The sequence below is a fragment of the Ambystoma mexicanum genome, chromosome 1q (genome assembly GCF_040938575.1).
Source record: "Ambystoma mexicanum isolate Mex_15411 chromosome 1q, UKY_AmexF1_1, whole genome shotgun sequence".
Lineage (NCBI taxonomy): Eukaryota > Metazoa > Chordata > Amphibia > Caudata > Ambystomatidae > Ambystoma > Ambystoma mexicanum.
In genome coordinates, this window is record NC_090922.1 from 243,278,735 (window position 1) to 243,301,247 (window position 22,513).

General features: G+C 45.8%; 1 protein-coding gene across 6 annotated transcripts in view; it reads right to left on the minus strand.

Annotated features, from left to right (window-relative positions):
* Positions 1-22,513, minus strand: part of PTPRH (protein tyrosine phosphatase receptor type H) — a 687,535-nt gene that overhangs the window by 166,357 nt on the left and 498,665 nt on the right. For 3 of the 6 annotated variants that reach the window (XM_069638112.1, XM_069638104.1, XM_069638121.1), the window contains 2 exons: positions 14,383-14,673; positions 8,813-9,103 (listed from right to left, as the gene is read on the minus strand). The exons of 2 other annotated variants lie outside the window; for them this stretch is intronic. In XM_069638112.1, the coding sequence (XP_069494213.1) occupies positions 8,813-9,103; positions 14,383-14,673 (582 nt within the window). The remainder of the gene's footprint in view (positions 1-8,812; positions 9,104-14,382; positions 14,674-22,513) is intronic. One more of the 6 variants, XM_069638130.1, reaches the window with a different exon arrangement.

Sequence of the window (22,513 nt, forward strand, 5' to 3'; positions counted from 1 at the left end):
ACCTTTGAACCCCCAATGCAAATTAAGTTAACCCTTTCCTGGAGGGAATGTAAGACATGAGCAGAGGAAAGAAGAGTAACTCAGGGAGCCAGGCCAGCCAATGTCAATTGAGCAAACGTCAAGGTGAGCTGAAGCACTTCTTACAAAGTAACCAAAAGTCTTGCACAATGTTTTAGAAGTCTTTGTAGAAAAAGTAGAATCAATGTAGGATCACAAGCTTGGACGCTTGTGGGAGGTAGAAGATGCAAGCAACTCTACAGAAGCAACCAAGACAAGTCTCAACTGAGATGAAGTCAGGCTACAACAACAAGAGGTAAGTCCTCTCAAACTTTACAGTACCTTTGTTTAGAAGAAATGGCTCCAACTGGCTTCTTTTCCTGTGCAGCTCTGTAGATCCTGTTGTTCCTGGTCCTCAGTCGTGGGGACAAGAGGGAGGACGTCTGGGGACTCCTACGCTGCAATGGGACGGTCAGCGGCAGAAAAGGACAAACTTCTATTCAGCAGTACTTCACGGTTTCAGCTCCTCGCATCTCAGCAAATAGCACCACTGTGGACACTCGGATACCACTCTGGACTTTCCTCGTATCTGGGGTCCAGCACTCTGTTGAGGTGGCTCAGGCTTGGTTAGTCCTGCTTACTGGGAGTCCGGAGGATCTTCCACACGCTCGGGTCTGACTTTAAAGTGATGCACTCCGTTTGGTGTTCCTCTCCCTGGCACTTCGGTTCCAGCAGCAGTGGAAGTACAGCCAGCTCCGAGAGGATGTCTAAACAAGTTCACTTTGGAGTTGATTGGTCCCACCAACTCAAGGGGAGAAGTCGTCCTTGCAGGGCTTCTCTAGTCGAGGCAAATTCGGAGCTTCAGCACAGCGGCAGGGCTTCACCAGGCAAACCAACGGTCCAGGAGTTGCAGCAGGTGCCTCTTCCAAGTTCTTCTTCAGATTCCTTCGTCCAGTGGTCAACTCTGCCTTCCAAGCCAAAAAGCCTCACCTTTTATGCAGGTTTATCCCATTCATTCCAGCCTAGCTGTCACTCACACAGCAGGGTAGCTGTCCTTGCTGTCAGCCAGCCAGCCAATCACCTTTGGGCGCATTCTTGTAGCCAAGGGGATTAAGCACAGGGAGTTTTAGGCACCTCCCTCACTTCCTGCCCCTGCCAGACATACTGGAGCCAGAATCCCGACAAAGACAAAATGAACAAAGGGACCAAACTTGGTTTGGCACGCAGAGTAAATCTCAAGAAGGACGTTTCCAGCAAGAAATGGCAAAAAATGAACACCAGGGCATTTTGACAAAATGGGCACCCATGGGTGCTTTATTGCCGCTGCGAACGCAGCCCACAGTAAAAACACACAATGATAGTAAAAAGTAAACCACTGCCACCAGCTATTAATTGTAGATGGGGTAAGATAAAAAATGCTAGATGAGAACCTAGACAAAGTGGATACTAAGTAAACCCTCCAGCACCCTATGGTGAGATAGTGTGTGCTGGGTCTAGAAAGTTACAAATTGTAATTAAAGATAATTTCACAGTAGTTTATCCAAGAGAAGGTATTTAAATGTTTGGGAAATCTAAGAGACTTCCCTGTGCCACTGCACCGAGGGTGCTCCGTGTCAAAATGTAAATATGATGCCTATTGAGTTTGAGTTGTCAGACTCCAAACCAAAAAGAAACACAGTGTTAAATCACAGAAAAGAACATGAGAGAGTGACAAAAAGGTTGCACTCTCTCCAGGTTAAAACTTAAAAAGTCCTAGAGTCCAGCAAAAGTGGTGAGGGTATCTAAGGTAGATAGGCTTTAGCACATTTCTGAGAATTCTTCCTAACACTCGTCCCTCCCCCCAGACTAAGGGACAGGAGAATTTAATTCACCCCTGGATGAATCTCCTTACACCAGTCAGTCATACTTTCCGGAGAGACCATCAGCATTTTGGTGATTATACCCTGACCTGTGTTCTATGGTAAAATCAAACCCCTGAAGGCTGATAGACCATCTAAACAATTTAAGAAGTTCCCCCTTCATCTGCATTAACCATCTCAAAGGTTGGTGGGCTGTTTGAATTACAAATGTACATCCATACAAGTATGGTCTAAACCTCTTCAAATACCATACCATGGCAAAAGATTCATGTTCTATGTTTACCCATCTTGTTTCAGGGTCCTTCAGTTTCCTATTGATGAAGCAGATAGGGTGTTCCCTGCCTTTCCCATCAAGCTGACTCAGAACTGCACCTATACCTGTATTGAAGCACGAGTGTGTACAATCAAGGATTGGTTGTAGTCAGGAACTCTTAAGACTGTAGATTGACAAAGGGGTTTCTTAAGTCCTTCATATGCCTTAGTGCACTCCTCATTCCACCTGACCCTCTTGGGGAATTTGGGTGAGGAGATCAAATTCAAGGGAGAAGCTATGGTCCCATAGTTCTCAATGAAGTTCCTGTAGTAACCTCTGAGACCTAGAAAGGTTCTCACTTGGGTTTGAGTAGTAGGTGTGGGCCAGTCTTGGACAGCTTGTACTTTGCTAGGCAATGACCTTATTTCACCTCCTCCTACCTCATGTCCAAGGTAGACAACTTTACTCTGACCAACTTGACATTTGCTTGCCTTTATGGTCAGATGGGCCTGCTCAAGAGCCCGCAAAACATATCCTAGGTGGTCAAGATGTTCTTTCCAAGTAGGGCTGAACACTGCACTGTCATCCAAGTATGCCATGCAGAAGTCCTCCATCCCATTCAAAACATGATTTACCATCCTTTGGAATATAGCAGGTGCATTCTTTAGTCCAAAAGGCATAACCTTAAACTGGTGGAAAATGCAGTTTTCTCCTTGGCATGATCTGTCAGAGCTATTTGCCAATAGCCTGAGGTTAGGTCAAATGTACTGAGGAACTTGGCTGAACCAAGTTAATCCACCAGTTCATCTGTCCTAGGTAAAGGATGGGCATCAGTTGCAGTGAATGCATTAAGAGCTCTATAGTCCACACAGAATGTCAACTCCTTGGATCCTGCCTTTGGTACTAGTACAACTGCACTAGCTCATGGACTTATAGATGGCTCTATTACCCCAAGATCAAGTATCTTCTTGACCTCTTCCTTTATGTGGGTTCTTACATGGTCTGACATTCTGTAACCCCTGCTCTTAACAGGGTGACAGTCACCAGTGAATATACCATGCTGACCCCAAGGGGTCAAGCCTGGTGTTAGTGAAAACACAGAGGCAAACTGATTCAACAGAATTGTGCACTCCTCCTGTTGTTGCAGAGTCCGATCAGAAGAGAGATTAACTCCTTCTATCTTTCCATCTATAGGTTGCCCCCTAAGGGGGTCAGGTAGAGGCTCACTCTCCTCCTCCTCTTGATCAGAGGCCAGAAGCAAAGTGTCAGGAATGGCACTCTGTCAAGAGTGGCACAGGGTACCCAAGTAGGGTTTGGGTGGCTGTGCTGAGGTAAGGTAGCAGATAAGCACACACAGCAGGAAGTTCAACAAGAAAGAAGAGTAGGAAACAGTAGCTGTGAGCCAAAAGGGGCAAAAGATGCAAAGGTACAAACAAACTGGATTCCCTCTTGGGGTGTATGCTGAAATGGGAAAGAGTGTTCCACGAACCTTAGGAAACTCCAGCCTTCTGCACAGATTGCTATAACAGAGGTCCACACTGTATGCTCATGGCTGGGAACAACAGCAGTGGGTGTCTGTAACACTTAAAACGCGACAAAGGAAGGGGCAGAGGTTACCTGCCGGAAACCAACAGGCAAGCTCTGTATAAAGGGATTACATAAGACACATGAGAAAACAAGAACAGAAATATCCAGCGAAAAGGAAGTCAATGAGCAATCTAGCAGAAGGAAATGAAGGAAAGGCAGTTAGACTGAAATAGATAACCTAAGGTGGAGTACAGAGGACTCAAGGAAGAGAACAAGGAGCAGCAGTCAGGAAAACAGAAGGGCTGCAAAGTAGGAAGCAGGTCTGCAGTCAAGAGTGGCACAAGGTGCAGGCAAACTGTATAGGACTGCGGAGGACTGTAGTAGGCTGAAAGGCAGGGAGTGCAGAAGAACAGGACAGAGAGATATTAGTAGTAGGCGACAGACAGAGAGCCCAAAAGAATAGGGCCGCTAGGTAGAGAGCCCAGAGGAGCAAGGCTGTAGGCAGCGCAGAGGTGCAGGCTGCAAGGTAGGGAGCCCAGGGAACAAGGGCTTGGAGACAGCAGAAGGTTGCAAGCTGCACGGTAGGGAGCCCAGAGGACAAGGGCTGTAGGCAGCCAGAGTGAGGCAGGCTGCAGGGCAGGGAGCCCAGAGGACAAGGACGGTAGGCAGCTGGAGTGAGGCAGGCTGCAGGACAGGGAGCCCAGAGGACAAGGATAGTAGGCAGCCGGAGTGAGGCAGGCTGCAAGGCGGGCAGCAGAGGACTAGGACTGTAGGCAGCCGGAGTGAAGCAGGCTGCAGAGCAGGGAGCCCAGAGGACAAGGACGGTAGGCAGCCGGAGTGAGGCAGGCTGCAGGGCAGGGAGCCCAGAGGACAAGGATTGTAGGCAGCCGGAGTGAGGCAGGCTGCAAGGCGGGCTGCAGAGGACTAGGACTGTAGGCAGCCGGAGTGAGGTAGGCTGCAGGGCAGGGAGCCCAGAGGACAAGGACTGTAGGCAGCCAGAGTGAGGCAGGCTGCAGGGCAAGGAGCCCAGAGGAGCAGGGCAGCAAGGAGTGAGCCCAGAGGAGCAGGGCCGCTGACTGTAGAGGGCTGCAGAGGACTGTAATAGGCTGCAAGGCAGGAAGCCCAGAGGACAAGGGCTGTAGGTAGAAGGCAGCGGAGCGTGATCACTGCAAGGCAGGCAGCCCGGAAAGGGCACTGGAACAAAACAGGATAATGCAGCAACAGGAACAGCATACAAAGTAAAGGGTCAAGGCAAAAAGGAGCGGGAAGAACTCAAAATGCAAGATGCTGTGCTCCTGCAGGCAGCTGCTTATATACAGCCCTGCCCTGTTCTGAGGCAGGCTAATTGACAGCACCTGTAGCAGCACACCTGAAGACAATCTGCCTCCTCCCTCTCTGATCCTGAGCAGGTGGAAGCAGCAGTGGCCGCTAGGGCTTCTGGGGATTGTGGTCCCAATAACGATGAATGAGAATAGCCAGGAATTGAGGACTGCAGCCAGGTGCATTATGGTAAATGTAGTTAATTGAATAAAATAAGAAAGAACCAAAGTTGAGCAAATGGAAATAAAAGACCAAGGCGTGAAAAGGAGTTGTTCAAGGAGTATTAGGAGGATAAATGAGTACCAAGTAGTCCATGATGGTTGCCAATGCGTGCGCCAGCGGCGCGGGCATGACACAAAGCTCCTAGTTCTGGTCTAGAGACATAGGCGGTTGGTGTGAAAGACCCTGGGGGCAATCTTGGGTTTGCCCAAGCCCACCAAATAATTGACCTCTCCAAGTTTGCCCACAGCTTTGAAGGGTCCAATCCATTTGTCCTGTAAGGCCCTCGGCCCTGTAGGTACCATAACTAGAACTAGCTGGTCTTGAGTAAACTCAACCATGTTGGCCTTCTGGTCATGCAAAGGTTTCACTAGAGCCTGACCTGCTTTCAAGTTATCTGAAGCTTCTGTCATCATGTGTTTCATCCTCCTTCAGAGACCTTACACATAGTCAGTAGGCCTCATTACAACCCTGGTGTTAAGGGGTTAACGGTGCCGTAAAAGGCTGCGGCGCCGTTAAACCCTTAACGCCAGATTCACACTTTAACGCCTGCTTTTTGCAGGCGTTAAAGTCCAACCCGCTAAGGGACCTTGGTGCTAATTACGGCACCGTAATTTACGGTGCCGTAATTAGCGCCTTCCCCAGTCCCATTGAGCCCTATGAGCCAAAAATGGGAATGGGGAAGAGGCCATGGTGAATGGGGATTTACTGCCCCGCCAACCTTGGAATGGGGTGGTAAATCCGCCATCCACCATGGCGGAATCCGGCATGGACCATGATGCTAATAGCACCATGGTCCAACGCCAGGGTTGTAATGAGGCCCAGTGACTCTCACTGGCTTGTGGGAAGGAGCACTCTCCAACCCTTCCTTGGTTAGGGCCGATGGACCTCTAACCGGATGACCTTAGTGAAGTTCAAAGGGGCTCAAGTCAACTCCTTCTTGAGGGACTTCTCTATAAGCAAAGAGAAGGCATGGCAGTAGAAGTTCCCGCTTTCTTCTAAGGGGTTCTTCTAAAGCACCTATCATGCTCTCCATAGTTCTATTAAACCTCTCCACCAACCCATTGGTTTGGGATGATAGGCTGTTGAGAACTTGTAGGTTACCCCACAGTTTTTCCACATGGTCTGCTTGTAGTGGGACATAAAATTGGTCCCCGTGTCTAAGATAACCTCCTTAGGAAAACCAACCCTGGTAAAAATACCAAAGAGGGCCTTAGCCACTGCCTGAGCAGTAACAGTCCTCATAGATATGGCTTCAGGATACCTGGTAGCACACCTGAAGACCCTTCCACACCTGAAGATGTGGAAGGGTCTAAGGGACCAACAACGTTAAATCCCCAGCCTCTCAAAAGGTACTCCCACCAGTGGGAGGGGCACCAAGGGTTCCACGTTCTTGGCTCCACTCTTGCCAGAAGTCTGACAAGTGTGACATCTTCTACAGAATTTATCTACATCAGACCCCATCTTAGGCCAGTAGAAATACAGGGAAATCCTTTCCTGGGTCTTCTTAATACTTAAGTGACAAGTCAAAGGAATCTCATGGGCTAACTGTAGAAACTGCGGTCTCGCCTCCTGAGGCACTACAAGTCTTATGTAGTCCCCGGGGTAGACTCTATAGGCTCACTGCAAAAGAGGCCATTCTTGCAGTGCTTCCTGTGCTTCCCTGGCTCTTACCCATCCAGCTGGGAAGCTGCCTGTTGGTGAAGTCCTTCAAGAGTAAGACACTCTCTTTGACCTCTGTTGAAGTCTGCCCTACAGGGACCACCTTCTGCAAGCAAAGTCTGCATCTCAGGAGGGTCTTTAGGAGCCAGATCTCCAACATGGGGAAGGGCTTCTTCCAGTTCTGTTTCAACAGTAACTTGTTCACCATCCTCTGGTTGGTCCTCCCACTCAGCCTCAGCTGATGGAGGAGTCACAGGTGTGACATTGGACTGTGCTCTTGGGGCTGTCCTTGGTTTGTGCACAGGGGTGATACTTTTCTTTCTTCCTGAGACCTGGGGTTTCCTCTTTGTCTCTTTCTTCCTGGAATCAGAAGGTTGTTCTTCCTGTGGACTGGAAGTTATAGGTACTTCTGTATCTTCCCATTGAGAGTCATTCAATGTTTGCTCTCTGGCCAGTTTAATCTGCTTCCTTTTACTGGGAGGCCTGGGGGTGCTTGATACAACTTCAAGAGCCTTTAAGTCATTCCCCAACAGGACTCTCCCAGACACCTCATTTTGTACACTGACAGGTATTCTTACAGTCACATTTTTTGCACTGGATGAGAGCTGGCAGTATTGGAACCATCTGGACAGGGCCTCCAGATAGCTTAGTGGGGCCTTTGGGTGCCTAAGCAACATCTTCAGGTTTGAAAAAGGTTTCAACCACCATTGTGATGCTAGCCCCAGTATCTCTAATGGCAGGGGTCTCCTGACCATTCACAAGTACACTGTCCTTGTAATATTCTCTGGTGTTATCTGGAATAGAGTTATACACATCAACGTTCTGCTGTTCCCACAGACCCAGGGATACTAAAGAAACACTGGCTGAGACTCCAATGGGGTCTTCAGCAAATAGGTGAAAGTTTCCACTTGCCATATGTACTTCTCCCTCAGGGATGAAGGCTAAGGAGGCACTGTGGACCCCTGAATGTTTACCCTTAAATCTGGGATCCCCTTTCACATGGTCAGACATCTCACAATTCAGGCCTATGCACGACATGAAATCTTACCCTTGGGGGCATGCACAACATGCAGGAAAGAAATAGGAGTGGACAACACGAAAACCAAACAGGAACTGAACCAGCCCAAAAAGACCTGCTTTATCATTCCAATTCAAGCAAAAAGTAGAGATTATTTTGTTACAGGAACTTTATGGAAGCATGTTTGAGGGCCCACCACGCAACTGTTCTATGTGGTGGGCTCCAAAGTTACACAAATCAAACTTCAAAATGTACCTCCCTGATAAAACAAAAACCAATGGATGATTTGCTTCAAACTTGTGTTATTGGTCATAGCTTGATCAGCGTGAAATCCTGCAACACGTGCAGAACTGTATTCTCAACGCAAACAGTTAAAGGCCATTCCCTGAACCCTCTTTGAAAAGAATTTGCACACAGGTTATGACAACAGCCTTTGCCATGTTTGCTATGCCCAAAGGGCGTGGCCAATGGACAAGACCTGTGGCCGTCCTAGTTTGGAGAGCTGTGCCCAGGCACCCCTAGCACCATTGCAGGTAGATGCACTGTCCCGGGCACTGTGCATGGGTATGGCAAAAAACCATGCCCCGGGAGGAGTACCCGCAGGATACAAACCTTGGACTCCAGGAGCTCCAGGTAGACAGACTCCATCCAAGGGAAGGTTAAACCCTACAAGAAGTCCATGAAGTAACGCTGTGCTCGGGTGCGGCTGCAGCCGGTCCTGGAAATTAAACACAGGGCTAGGTAGCTACTGCCAGACTCCATTTTGAACATGCAACTAAAGGGGAAGTGGCTTGAGTTTGGCACCGTCCTGAGCATGCAAAGACATGGGGATGGACTACAGTAAGACTCCCATCCTGAACATGCAAATCAAGAAGGGGGGCTACAGCTAGACAGCATGCTCACCAAACTAGAGGGGGAAGAACCCCATGCGTCATGCAGAGTATCACATCCACATACTTGTTGTCGCATTGGAGATGGGTGTTGCAGTGCTTTCGACGCCATTGGCTGTGACGCTATACACTGCCAAGTTATAGGGAACCCCTGGATCCAGCTTTGCTATCACCTCGGTCTGGTTACTTCCAGAAGACCCTTTTGATGGAAACGTAGCATTGAGTAGGGAGCCTTTGGGGCCCACCCTCACCAAATATCTGTACTCGGACTGGAGTGTGTTGTTTGGGACAGTCCATTGCAGGGTCAATGAGGTCTCATTTCTGTTGCTCACTTTTAAGTAACTGACCGGCGAGGGCACTGAAACAAAGCAATCAGACATTATTTTCGGAAAACATTTCAAGTGTGTGTGTAGTTTTTATTAATAAATACATTATTTATGGAGGATTAAACTACAAGGCTGCTAGTGCAGAGGAGTGTGGCTCCAACACAGACTATCTTAAAATAAAATAAGCGTGGGCAAAGCCAACTCTTTTGGCTTTTGAATAAGGATGGAAAAGGCATTGGCTTAATGGTACTACCTGACCATAAAAGTCAATACCTGAAAAATTGTGTGTTTACTTGGGCATATGACAGAAGTACCTGGAATGCCTATATAATAGCTATACACAAGCCCAAACTGTTGGCTTTGCCACTGCTTGTTTTAACAACAGTTCAGTGCAAGGAACAGATAAAAAAAGAAACGGCTGAAGGCACACTGGCTTTTATTATTATTACATTTATATTACAGTGGTAGTTGATTTACAGCTGCAGATAAGCCATTAACTCCCAGGAGACTATTTAGAAATAACACTGGCAGGCCAAGGTATGATATTATTGTTTGAGAGTACTCGCTCAAAAAGTTCCCAGCAGGATTTGATTTGAGTGGGGCGGGCAGGTATTGGGTAGGAATGTCCCTTGGAATTAGCATGGCTATGGGTAGGTAATGGGTGGGTAAATCTGTGTATAACTCCTCTTACGTTACCTCTTATCTATGCTCCAATTCAATCGTGTTGGCTTATAGGTGGCGCTTAAACACTAATAGCTAAAACTACTTTAACACATGAGGAGGAAGAGAGAGAGACAGAGAGAGAGAGAAAGAGAGAGAGAGAGAGAGAGAGAGAGAGAGAGAGAGAGAGAGAGGAAGAGAGAGAGAGAGGTAAAATGAGAACCCTCCACCTGCCCAGAACCCGGAAAGAAGAGTATGATTCTAATGGGGGAATGGGATATATAGTGAACTGAAATGCTTTCAGGGAGTGTGGGTGCGTCGGGAGGCATTCTTGAGACAAAGATGGTTACTCTTTATTGAGCTCTAGTGCCCCTAAAATATCTTTATTTATAACAATGGTGTTTGGTCAGCTCCAAGTTCTGGCCATTGGAAAAATCACTTGTGAACTGATGGACCCCAGCCCTTTAAGACGAGTTTGCAATACCCTTGAGATGGATGGGGATGCAGAAGTTATGCAAACATCAATAATCAAAACGACTCAGGTAGTTGGCAAAAAGGTAGCTGTTTTAATATCAATTATCTAAAGCAGGGAGTACAACGAACATCAACGGACGTCTCAGCATAAGATCTCTCAATGCATCCTAAAAAAGGCATTCTTTTATAGCAAATAATCGTCATTGATGACGTCAACCTACGTATTTAGTATCGTCATCCTACATGGCACACTTCAAAAACCCAGTGGCTATTTTGCTAGTTTCCTAAGGAACATCTAAGCATACGATCCATACTAGTCTAAGAGAGTGAAGAAAAGTGATAGGTTTCTTAACATCAGATGGGGCAACTAAGCCCTCCCCTTAAACAGGTCATTATGAACGTCACTAAATATACGACGTCCCATTTGCTACACAAACTATAGGACCCTTAATCACACGGCCACCTGCAATTGGTTGGCACTCTAACCTCCGTCAGTACTTTTGCACCTACGTTAGCAGCACGCAGGCTGGTCTTCCAGGTGCTGGTGCGCTAGTCTTAACCATAGCTTCCCACCAATTAGCAAATTCATCTATCATCACCTCAGTGGTCTGCTGTCAATTAAGGCTTTGAACCTGTCCTTAGGAGGGTTATTTTGCTCTGGAGAATTCAGGAGAGTGAAGGCACGCTCTGCCCTCATGCCTAGGTGTGGTAGTCATGTTCATACAACTTCATCCTGCCACATGACTGAAGACCACACAATCGAGCTCCAGTGCATTTAAAATACTATTTTCTAATAGACCTCTGACGTCTTCCTTGTTTTTGTCCATGTCTTCTGAACAGGAGTTTCGTTCTTTCACACGATTTGTATCCAATGTCTGCTCAACACAGCCTGATAAGACCTTGGCTTCTTGGGGCTCATCCAGCCTTGCCTCTCTGGGATCTGCTTCTGTAATTCAATAGCTTTTTAACTATGACACACTGGAAACGAGGCCTTCCTTCTTTAGTCCAGCTCTGCTATAATACGTAGTGGAAACATCCATTCTTTACTCACTTCAAACATATGTATATGTTGGCGCTTGCCGCATTCTATTCACTATAAAGCTAGCCTCAAGAATACTTCATCTGCTTGTGTTTCTTTGCATCTGTACACGTGTGAAATAACTTGATATCTTAATCAGTTCTGTAGCATAGGTTTCTTCATCTTGATCCCAAGATGTCAATTATCTTTGATACTTTCTTGATGCCTTATAAAATATCTTCATTCTCTTGTCTCTGCATCTCTTCTATGTATGTCAGCTTTCTTCACATGACATCACCATTCTGCTCTTCCATTCATTGGTCCTGTTTCTTCTGGGATTTCATTCAAATGGCCATCATACTGTCTTGTATGCAGGTATGGCTTTCTCAATGGGAACCCTGCCTCCATGATTGTGTTCGGTACCAGTATTTTCACTGATACTGCACGTGTCTCACACTATGGTTCCCAACATATAGGTAATATGGGCAAGCTCGTTGAGGTAGGGGTACTTGGCTCCTTCTCTACACTTGAATGCTTATTGCATCCTTTTGCCTGAATTCTGGACGAGGTTGCTATTCTGGTGCCATTGTGTTGTTTCGGACAAAAAGACCCTCATTGATGGGTACAGGTTGGTGAAGGTGACAGGAGGTCCTTGAAGCAGCTGTTGAGGAGGAGCTAAGTACCTCTACTGGAAGCCACGCCCCCATTCTGCCTATATGATGGCAGCCGGAAATTGCAGCATGCGCAAAGCCAGTAATAGTACCTATACTGCGAAGAGTCCTTGAAACAAGGTATGCATTGAGAAAACCCTATATGTATCCGTGAAGAAATGACAGTCTTCTGAAGGAATTTCCAGAACAATTGTGAAGATGAATGAAAGAGAAGACTGGTGACATCACATGAAGCAGAGATGATGCACCCAAAAGAGATGCCAATGAAGAAAGAATGTAGACATTATAGAATCTGATGGCGAAGTAAAGAATTGAGCAACATTTTGGAAGCAAAATGAAGATTGCATGTGCAAAGAAGCACTGAAGAAAATGCAAAGCTATTCCATAAATGTACAGATGCAGTAATGCAAGTACACAAAGTAATCATAAGGTTGGCTATACTTAGTGAATACACTGCAGGCGGTGCAGCCAATATACATTTATGGGTATATAGAACCTACTGTGCTTCCCTGGCTCTTGCCCATTCAGCTGGGAAGCTGCCTGTTGGTGAAGTCCTTCAAGAGTAAGACACTCTCTTTGACCTCTGTTGAAGTCTGCCCTACAGGGACCACCTTCTGCAAGCAAAGTCTGCATCTCAGGAGGGTCTTTAGGAGCCAGATCTCCAACATGGGGAAGGGCTTCTTCCAGTTCTGTTTCAACAGTAACTTGTTCACCATCCTCTGGTTGGTCCTCCCACTCAGCCTCAGCTGGTGGAGGAGTCACGGGTGTGACATTGGACTGTCCTCTTGGGGCTGTCCTTGTTTTGTGCACAGGGGTGATACTTTTCTTTCTTCCTGAGACCTGGGGTTTCCTCTTTGTCTCTTTCTTCCTGGAATCAGAAGGTTGTTCTTCCTGTGGACTGGAAGTTATAGGTACTTCTGTATCTTCCCATTGAGAGTCATTCAATGTTTGCTCTCTGGCCAGTTTAATCTGCTTCTGCTTCCTTTTACTGGGAGGCCTGGGGGTGCTTGATACAACTTCAAGAGCCTTTAAGTCATTCCCCAACAGGACTCTCCCAGACACCTCATTTTGTACACTGACAGGTATTCCTACAGCCACATTTTTGCACTGGATGAGAGCTGGTAGTATTGGAACCATCTGGACAGGGCCTCCAGATAGCTTAGTGGGGCCTTTGGGTGCCTAAGCAACATCTGCAGGTTTGAAAAAGGTTTCAACCACCATTGTAATGCTAGCCCCAGTATCTCTAATGGCAGGGGTCTCCTGACCATTCACAAGTACACTGTCCTTGTAATATTCTCTGGTGTTATCTGGAATAGAGTTATACACATCAACTTTCTGCTGTTCCCACAGACCCAGGGATACTAAAGAAACACTGGCTGAGACTCCAATGGGGTCTTCAGCCAATAGGTGAAAGTTTCCACTTGCCATATGTACTTCTCCCTCAGGGATGAAGGCTAAGGAGGCACTGTGGACCCCTGAATGTTTACCCTTAAATCTGGGATCCCCTTTCACATGGTCAGACATCTCACAATTCAGGCCTATGCACGACATGAAATCTTACCCTTGGGGGCATGCACAACATGCAGGAAAGAAATAGGAGTGGACAACACGAAAACCAAACAGGAACTGAACCAGCCCAAAAAGACCTGCCATCTATTTCCAATTCAAGCAAAAAGTAGAGATTATTTTGTTACAGGAACTTTATGGAAGCATGTTTGAGGGCCCAACACACAACTGTTCTATGTGGTGGGCTCCAAAGTTACACAAATCAAACTTCAAAATGTACCTCCCTGATAAAACAAAAACCAATGGATGATTTGCTTCAAACTTGTGTTATTGGTCAGAGCTTGATCAGCGTGAAATCCTGCAACACGTGCAGAACTGTATTCTCAACGCAAACAGTTAAAGGCCATTCCCTGAACCCTCTTTGAAAAGAATTTGCACACAGGTTATGACAACAGACTTTGCCATGTTTGCTATGCCCAAAGGACGTGGCCAATGGACAAGACCTGTGGCCGTCCTAGTTTGGAGAGCTGTGCCCAGGCACCCCTAGCACCATTGCAGGTAGATGCACTGTCCCGCGCACTGTGCATGGGTATGGCAAAAAACCATGCCCCGGGAGGAGTACCCGCAGGATACAAACCTTGGACTCCAGGAGCTCCAGGGAGACAGACTCCATCCAAGGGAAGGTTAAACCCTACAAGAAGTCCATGAAGTAACGCTGTGCTCGGGTGCGGCTGCAGCCGGTCCTGGAAATTAAACACAGGGCTAGGTAGCTACTGTCAGACTCCATTTTGAACATGCAACTAAAGGGGAAGTGGCTTGAGTTTGGCACCGTCCTGAGCATGCAAAGACATGGGGATGGACTACAGTAAGACTCCCATCCTGAACATGCAAATCAAGGAGGGGGGCTACAGCTAGACAGCATGCTCACCAAACTAGAGGGGGAAGAACCCCATGCGTCATGCAGAATATCACATCCACATACTTGTTGTCGCATTGGAGACGGGTGTTGCAGTGCTTTCGACGCCATTGCCTGTGACGCTATACACTGCCAAGTTATAGGGAACCCCTGGATCCAGCTTTGCTATCACCTCGGTCTGGTTACTTCCAGAAGACCCTTTTGATGGAAACGTAGCATTGAGTAGGGAGCCTTTGGGGCCCACTCTCACCAAATATCTGTACTCGGACTGGAGTGTGTTGTTTGGGACAGTCCATTGCAGGGTCAATGAGGTCTCATTTCTGTTGCTCACTTTTAAGTAACTGACCGGCGAGGGCACTGAAACAAAGCAATCAGACATTATTTCCGGAACACATTTCAAGTGTGTGTGTAGTTTTTATTAATAAATACATTATTTATGGAGGATTAAACTACAAGGCTGCTAGTGCAGAGGAGTGTGGCTCCAACACAGACTATCTTAAAATAAAATAAGCGTGGGCAAAGCCAACTCTTTTGGCTTTTGAATAAGGATGGAAAAGGCATTGGCTTAATGGTACTACCTGACCATAAAAGTCAATACCTGAAAAATTGTGCGTTTACTTGGGTATATGACAGAAGTACCTGGAATGCCTATATAATAGCTATACACAAGCCCAAACTGTTGGCTTTGCCACTGCTTGTTTTAACAACAGTTCAGTGCAAGGAACAGATAAAAATCAAACGGCTGAAGGCACACTGGATTTTATTATTATTACATTTATATTACAGTGGTAGTTGATTTACAGCTGCAGATAAGCCATTAACTCGCAGGAGACTATTTAGAAATAACACTGGCAGGCCAAGGTATGATATTATTGTTTGAGAGTACTCGCTCAAAAAGTTCCCAGCAGGATTTGATTTGAGTGGGGCAGGCAGGTATTGGGTAGGAATGTCCCTTGGAATTAGCATGGCTATGGGTAGGTAATGGGTGGGTAAATCTGTGTATAACTCCTCTTACGTTACCTCTTATCTATGCTCCAATTCAATCGTTTTGGCTTATAGGTGGCGCTTAAACACTAATAGCTAAAACTACTTCAACACATGAGGAGGAAGAGAGAGAGACAGAGAGAGAAAGAGAGAGAGAGAGAGAGAGAGAGAGAGAGAGAGAGAGAGAGAGAGAGAGAGGAAGAGAGAGAGAGAGGTAAAATGAGAACCCTCTACCTGCCCAGAACCCGGAAAGTAGAGTATGATTCTAATGGGGGAATGGGATATATAGTGAACTGAAATGCTTTCAGGGAGTGTGGGTGCGTCGGGAGGCACTCTTGAGACAAAGATGGTTACTCTTTATTGAGCTCTAGTGCCCCTAAAATATCTTTATTTATAACAATGGTGTTTGGTCAGCTCCAAGTTCTGGCCTTTGGAAAAATCACTTGTGCACTGATGGACCCCAGCCCTTTAAGACGAGTTTGCAATACCCTTGAGATGGATGGGGATGAAGAAGTTATGCAAACATCAATAATCGAAACGACTCAAGTAGTTGGCAAAAAGGTAGCTGTTTTAATATCAATTCTCTAAAGCAGGGAGTACAACGAACATCAACGGACGTCTCAGCATAAGATCTCTCAATGCATCCTAAAAAAGGCATTCTTTTATAGCAAATAATCGTCATTGATGACGTCAACCTACGTATTTAGTATCGTCATCCTACATGGCAAACTTCAAAAACCCAGTGGCTATTTTGCTAGTTTCTTAAGGAACATCTAAGCATACGATCCATACTAGTCTAAGAGAGTGAAGAAAAGTGATAGGTTTCTTAACATCAGATGGGGCAACTAAGCCCTCCCCTTAAACAGGTCATTATGAACGTCACTAAATATACGACGTCCCATTTGCTACACAAACTATAGGACCCTTAATCACATGGCCACCTGCAATTGGTTGGCACTCTAACCTCCGTCAGTACTTTTGCACCTACGTTAGCAGCACGCAGGCTGGTCTTCCAGGTGCTGGTGCGCTAGTCTTAACCATAGCTTCCCACCAATTAGCAAATTCATCTATCATCACCTCAGTGGTCTGCTGTCAATTAAGGCTTTGAACCTGTCCTTAGGAGGGTTATTTTGCTCTGGAGAATTCAGGAGAGTGAAGGCACGCTCTGCCCTCATGCGTAGGTGTGGTAGTCATGTTCATACAACTTCATCCTGCCACATGACTGAAGACCACACAATCGAGCTCCAGTGCATTTAAAATACTATTTTCTAATAGACCTCTGACGTCTTCCTTGTTTTTGTCCATGTCTTCTGAACAGGAGTTTCGTTCTTTCACACGATTTGTATCCAATGTCTGCTCAACACAGCCTGATAAGACCTTGGCTTCTTGGGGCTCATCCAGCCTTGCCTCTCTGAGATCTGCTTCTGTAATTCAATTGCTTTTTAACTATGACACACTGGAAACGAGGCCTTCCTTCTTTAGTCCAGCTCTGCTATAATACGTAGTGGAAACATCCATTCTTTACTCACTTCAAATATATGTATATGTTGGCGCTTGCCGCATTCTATTCACTATAAAGCTAGCCTCAAGAATACTTCATCTGCTTGTGTTTCTTTGCATCTGTACACGTGTGAAATAACTTGATATCTTAATCAGTTCTGTAGCATAGGTTTCTTCATCTTGATCCCAAGATGTCACTTATCTTTGATACTTTCTTGATGCCTTATAAAATATCTTCATTCTCTTGTCTCTGCATCTCTTCTATGTACGTCAGCTTTCTTCACATGACATCACCATTCTGCTCTTCCATTCATTGGTCCTGTTTCTTCTGGGATTTCATTCAAATGGCCATCATACTGTCTTGTATGCAGGTATGGCTTTCTCAATGGGAACCTTGCCTCCATGATTGTGTTCGGTACCAGTATTTTCACTGATACTGCACGTGTCTCACACTATGGTTCCCAACATATAGGTAATATGGGCAAGCTCGTTGAGGTGGGGGTACTTGGCTCCTTCTCTACACTTGAATGCTTATTGCATCCTTTTGCCTGAATTCTGGATGAGGTTGCTATTCTGGTGCCATTGTGTTGTTTCGGACAAAAAGACCCTCATTGATGGGTACAGGTTGGTGAAGGTGACAGGAGGTCCTTGAAGCAGCTGTTGAGGAGGAGCTAAATACCTCTACTGGAAGCCACGCCCCCATTCTGCCTATATGTTGGCAGTCGGAAATTGCGACATTCGCAAAGCCAGTAATAGTACCTATACCGCGAATAGTCCTTGAAACAAGGTATCCATTGAGAAAACCCTATATGTATCCGTGAAGAAATTACAGTCTTCTGAAGGAATTTCCCGAAGAAGTGTGAAGATGAATGAAAGAGAAGACTGGTGACATCACATGAAGCAGAGATGATGCACCCAAAAGAGATGCCAATGAAGAAAGAATGTAGACATTATAGAATCTGATGGCGAAGTAAAGAATTGAGCAACATTTTGGAAGCAAAATGAAGATTGCACGTGCAAAGAAGCACTGAAGAAAATGCAAAGCTATTCCATAAATGTACAGATGCAGTAATGCAAGTACACAAAGTAATCATAAGGTTGGCTATACTTAGTGAATAGACTGCAGGCGGTGCAGCCAATATACATTTATGTGTATATAGATCCTGGATGTTCCACAATGCATTTTAGCAAACTTGGACCCCGTGAATGAAGGGCTGAAAGTGTAGCACAGCAGAATAGAATAGCTGACGGCGAAGGAAGATTCGAGAAGGCTTGCCAGGCACAGTGTCAAGAGTCGGGCCGCCAAGAACCTGGTTATCTACTCAACAAGATACAATGAACTTGAGAAGCGAGCCAAGCTCCTGTTTGAGGTGTAATGGAAAAACACTAGAAGAGCCAGGTTTTCTTCATTTAGTAGTATTAAATGCAACAAAGGAGCTCAAAACATGGTCTCTGGTCACATGGTCAGATGAAAATAGACTTTGGGGCGAGCTACACTGATATCAGAAGATGAGGACATGCCTTCCGTCTCTTTTATTCTCAGGCACAGTGAGCCTTCGCAAGGCCGAGTTCAAACGCATTAATTGAATGGCAGACCGCAGGAGTGATGATGAATGTTGGGCAAATTGGGTGGGGAGGCATGACCAGGCCAACCCCCAGAACCTGGGGTACCAGCTTGTGTGCTGCTAGCGAGTGGAATATTCCAGAAGGGTACAAGTGTGCCAACCAATTGTAGAGGGCCATGTAGCAAGGAGCCCTATAGTTTTAGAAGCCAATAGAACGTTGTGTATTTTCAAGACATGGACGATGACTTGCACCTGGGGTGGGCTTAGTTGTCCACCTGACCTTAGAGAGCCAATCACGATCCCCACCCTTCTAGAAAGTATATTTAGATGTTCCCTTTAAGCCTATCACAAACCCTGGCCGGTTTTCTTATTTTGCCATGTAGTATGAGGTCACTTATAATTAATTATTAGTATAAAGTTGCGTTTTGTCATGTAATGCTTCGAGGAACTCTTGAGAGTAAATACTGTGCGGCGTTCGTTGATGCCCGTTGTACTCCCTGTTTTAACAAGTGTTATTAAATTAGCTGTGCTTTTGCCAAACTTCCTGAATCGGTCTGAATATTGATGTATGAGTAAGATCTGCATCCCCATCCATCTCAGATACTGTTACCACGTCTTAAAGGACCTCTGGGTAGCAGAGGATGGTTTTGATCCATCGACCAGTAGGCTTGTAGAATTTCAGGACATCAGGCATCCTCTGCTATTTAGCTGGAGGATCGCAAGGCTTCCTGTGGAGAGCGGCTGATATAGAACTCTTGCAAGAAAAGATGATACAGGTGGGACGGGTCCCTCTTTCACAAAATCCCTTCTGGTTTCCACAGGCGCTGCCGGACCGAAGGTGACGGTGGCTGATTGGAGGAGGAGCCGATCCCGAGGGTCAGGAGCTAAAAGGCGAATGGTGAGTAGATTGAGGGAACTGGCAAAATAAGGAATGGGGATTGTGGTAAAAGAATAATGTAATGGGGGGTTGAGTAATATATGACGAGTAGCGTCAGATATATATGATAAGGAGCTTCAATAGGAGCCCAGAGCCCTAAGCTCAAAGTGCATTTAGAAGGAGTCATTCCAAAACCCAAGGGGTACTTAGGCGGCAAATAGACAGGTCTATGATAGGGAATGATTCAATCTCCAATCGGACTATTTTAAGGGCTAAGAGAAAAGGAGTGTCATGACAAGATATATGTAAAAGTTGACTAGTTTGTTTGTTTGTGTATTTTGAAGTTGAAGGAAGGTGTTGAGGAAAGACAAAAGTAAAATTGTGAGGTTAAAGAGGAAAAAGGTCATTGTCGGCGCCGACTGAACAGGTAGATTGGAGTAATTGAGAAAATAGAGGCTTTGAGTGGTGAAGGTGGTGCACGCTCATATTTGTTCTTTTTCTAAAACGTATTATGTGTAAAGCAACGATAAGTATCGACAGTCAATTGAGACTTGTTGTAATGGAGGATGTTACTCCACTGATGCACCGTTGCAAAACACTGCCAAAACACGCACCCAAAGCTCAAACAAAATAGTGCTGAATGGGTCAAGGGTACAGCAGATAAAATAATCATGCCATGGCCGCAAGAGGGGTCGCTGTCAAAAGCAATTTTGCACACATGACCACATACTTGCACGCTGCGTACACTGGGAAGAAATTGGAGAAAAGGTTAGCTAGTTTAGAGCTCTGGAAACTGTACTAGGAGGAACAAGAAGATTTGCCTCCTGAGGACTGGAAGCTTAATCAGTGTAGGGACGAAGGTGCTGAGCCTTCTGCTCCCCTTACCTCGCCTGAAGTAAATGACAATAGTACAAAAGATGAAGGATTCTATCCATTAAGGGAATTAAAGGCGGCGACAGGATATAGTAATCCAATACATGAACCGCCTGCTTACGGCAGTGATGATAGCTCAGAAAAGGCTAAAGGAAAAGAGGAGACCTTTAAGGTCTTATAAGACAAAGAGAAAAGTGAATGACCAAATGTGACCCTAGATATAGAATGGGAGATTAAGAGATGAAAGGAGAAAAGGATAGAGCTGATGAGGTTATGCTCGTACAGAACGAATGGATGGGTGGGCAGATATTGCTCAAGATAGATGCGAAAAGTATTGAGGAAGTAAGGTAAGGGGAAGATCAAGCACACAGGATAGAAAAGACATGGAACGAGAGAAACGATTGAAAGAAGATGACTATAAAAGGAAGAGCAGACAAAGACGAGAGCAAATGTATCAGGAGGACCAGCTAAGAAAGGGCAGAGGAGCAAAGGAAATATGACAGCAGGCAGAGAGCAATCGAAGAACGAGATAGGCTAGAAAAGAAGAGAGAAGAGGAAGAAGCTCAGAAATGACAGGATAAAAGAATGCAAAGACAAAAGGAAGAGGTAGTGTAGAGCAAACGAAAAAAGGGAAGAAAAAGACAAGAAGAGGAAAGGGATAGATGGGAAGTGAAGAAACCAAGGGAATTAGACGAAGAAATGGTGCGAAAAAGGAGACAAAGGGCACTCGATATTGATCACATTGAGAAAGAGCTGATGGAACCGAGTCCAGTAATATCATGGGGTGATATAGAGGAGTTTCTCCCGTTGCAGGGAGTAATGCCAGAACCTTCTAGAGTAAAGCTAGATGGAAATTTCGAGATAGGAAGCATCAGAGATAGGATCGATAAAGCTTATCAGGAGTTGAGGGCAAAAGGTGAATCGGGAAGCAGAGGAAAAGGAGATTGATCTATAGTTGCCCGGTCAAAAGGCAAGGAAGGAAGCCTGTTTAGTCTCGAGCATAGAGCCTTGTCTTTAGACAGGCTGACTTTAAATAGGGATAAAAAGGATGAAAGCCATACTAGTTGGGAACTAGATATGTCAGAAAGAGACAGAGAAAGCTTCTGTGGGGAAGAGGGAGAAAGTGCATGCAGTCCGGAGGGATGTTTGCAGACAGACAAGAAAGTGGGAAGGTCTGATCTAGAGCAACCTAAAGAGTGGACGCGAGATCCCATGGCATACCCAGAGTGACCTAAAGGACGATCGCATAGTTAGAGCGGAGAATCGCCACCATATGTGAACAGGTTGAGGTAATTGCCAGGAAGAAGACAATAAGGAACCATTGTTCCTACAATGGATAGGCAGACAGTGGGAGCAGATTGCGGATTTGGGTTCACACAGTTCTCCTTGTTGGAGAAAGGAGGGGCCAGACCACAGTCTATCCCCTGGCCCCAAGTGGACAAGGATAATTTAATATGTAAACTCCCTAGTTTAACAAGCGGGTGTGGGAAAATGGATTTATGAGCTAGAAAGATGGCAGGAGGAAATACTCTAGCCATAGCGGATATTAAATATCTCGTAGCAGCCATTCTTGGGGAAAGGGCTGATGACATTTGGACAAGAGCAGGTTACTCAAGTGTCACAGCACAGAACACAGCTCACGATGGAGCGCCATTTAATAATTGCAGAGCTGACGTTTGGAGAGCAGTGTCCTGATACGTCATATATGGGTACAATTATGGCACGTAAAATGAAAGATGACAAAGATCTGCTTGCGTACATTAAAAGTATTCAGGAACGGTGGACTTTGGAAATGAGGGAGTCGCGGGGAAATCAGTGCCAGTATTTTACCACATTTTGTGTCAGGGATTACCAGAGCAGGTACAGAGACAGCTCAAAAAGTTAATGGGAAAGGAAGCAAAGCCATGGGCAGAGATACAGTTGACTATCGCATATCACTGCCGATTGTTGCAAAAGAAAAATAAGAAATAGGAAAATGCTAGATAACTCGAGGAAGTTAAGTTAGCTCAGAAGAAATTGTCAAAGTATGCCATAGAAGGGGCAGTACTGGCAAGCGGAGAAGGGCTGAGAATCCAGCAAACACTGGGTACACCAGAGTTAAATAGTCAATGCCAAACTGATCAAGGAGGGAATGGAATCATGCCGCAAGGCAGAGGAATGGGTTTCAGAGGAAGAGCTGGTTTCCAGTTAATCAGGGTGGGTTTCAAAATAACCAAGGGGGGTTGCAGAATGTGCAGAATGGTAATCAAAATGTGCAATGATGTTTTAATCAAGGGGGGCTAGTCAGAAGAGCCCCATCTATATGTTGGACATCTGGCATGACAGGACACATCGCGTGAACATGTGGGAGCCAAGGGTATGTACAGAATGGGCAATTCTCAAGAGGGGGGACAGCTTA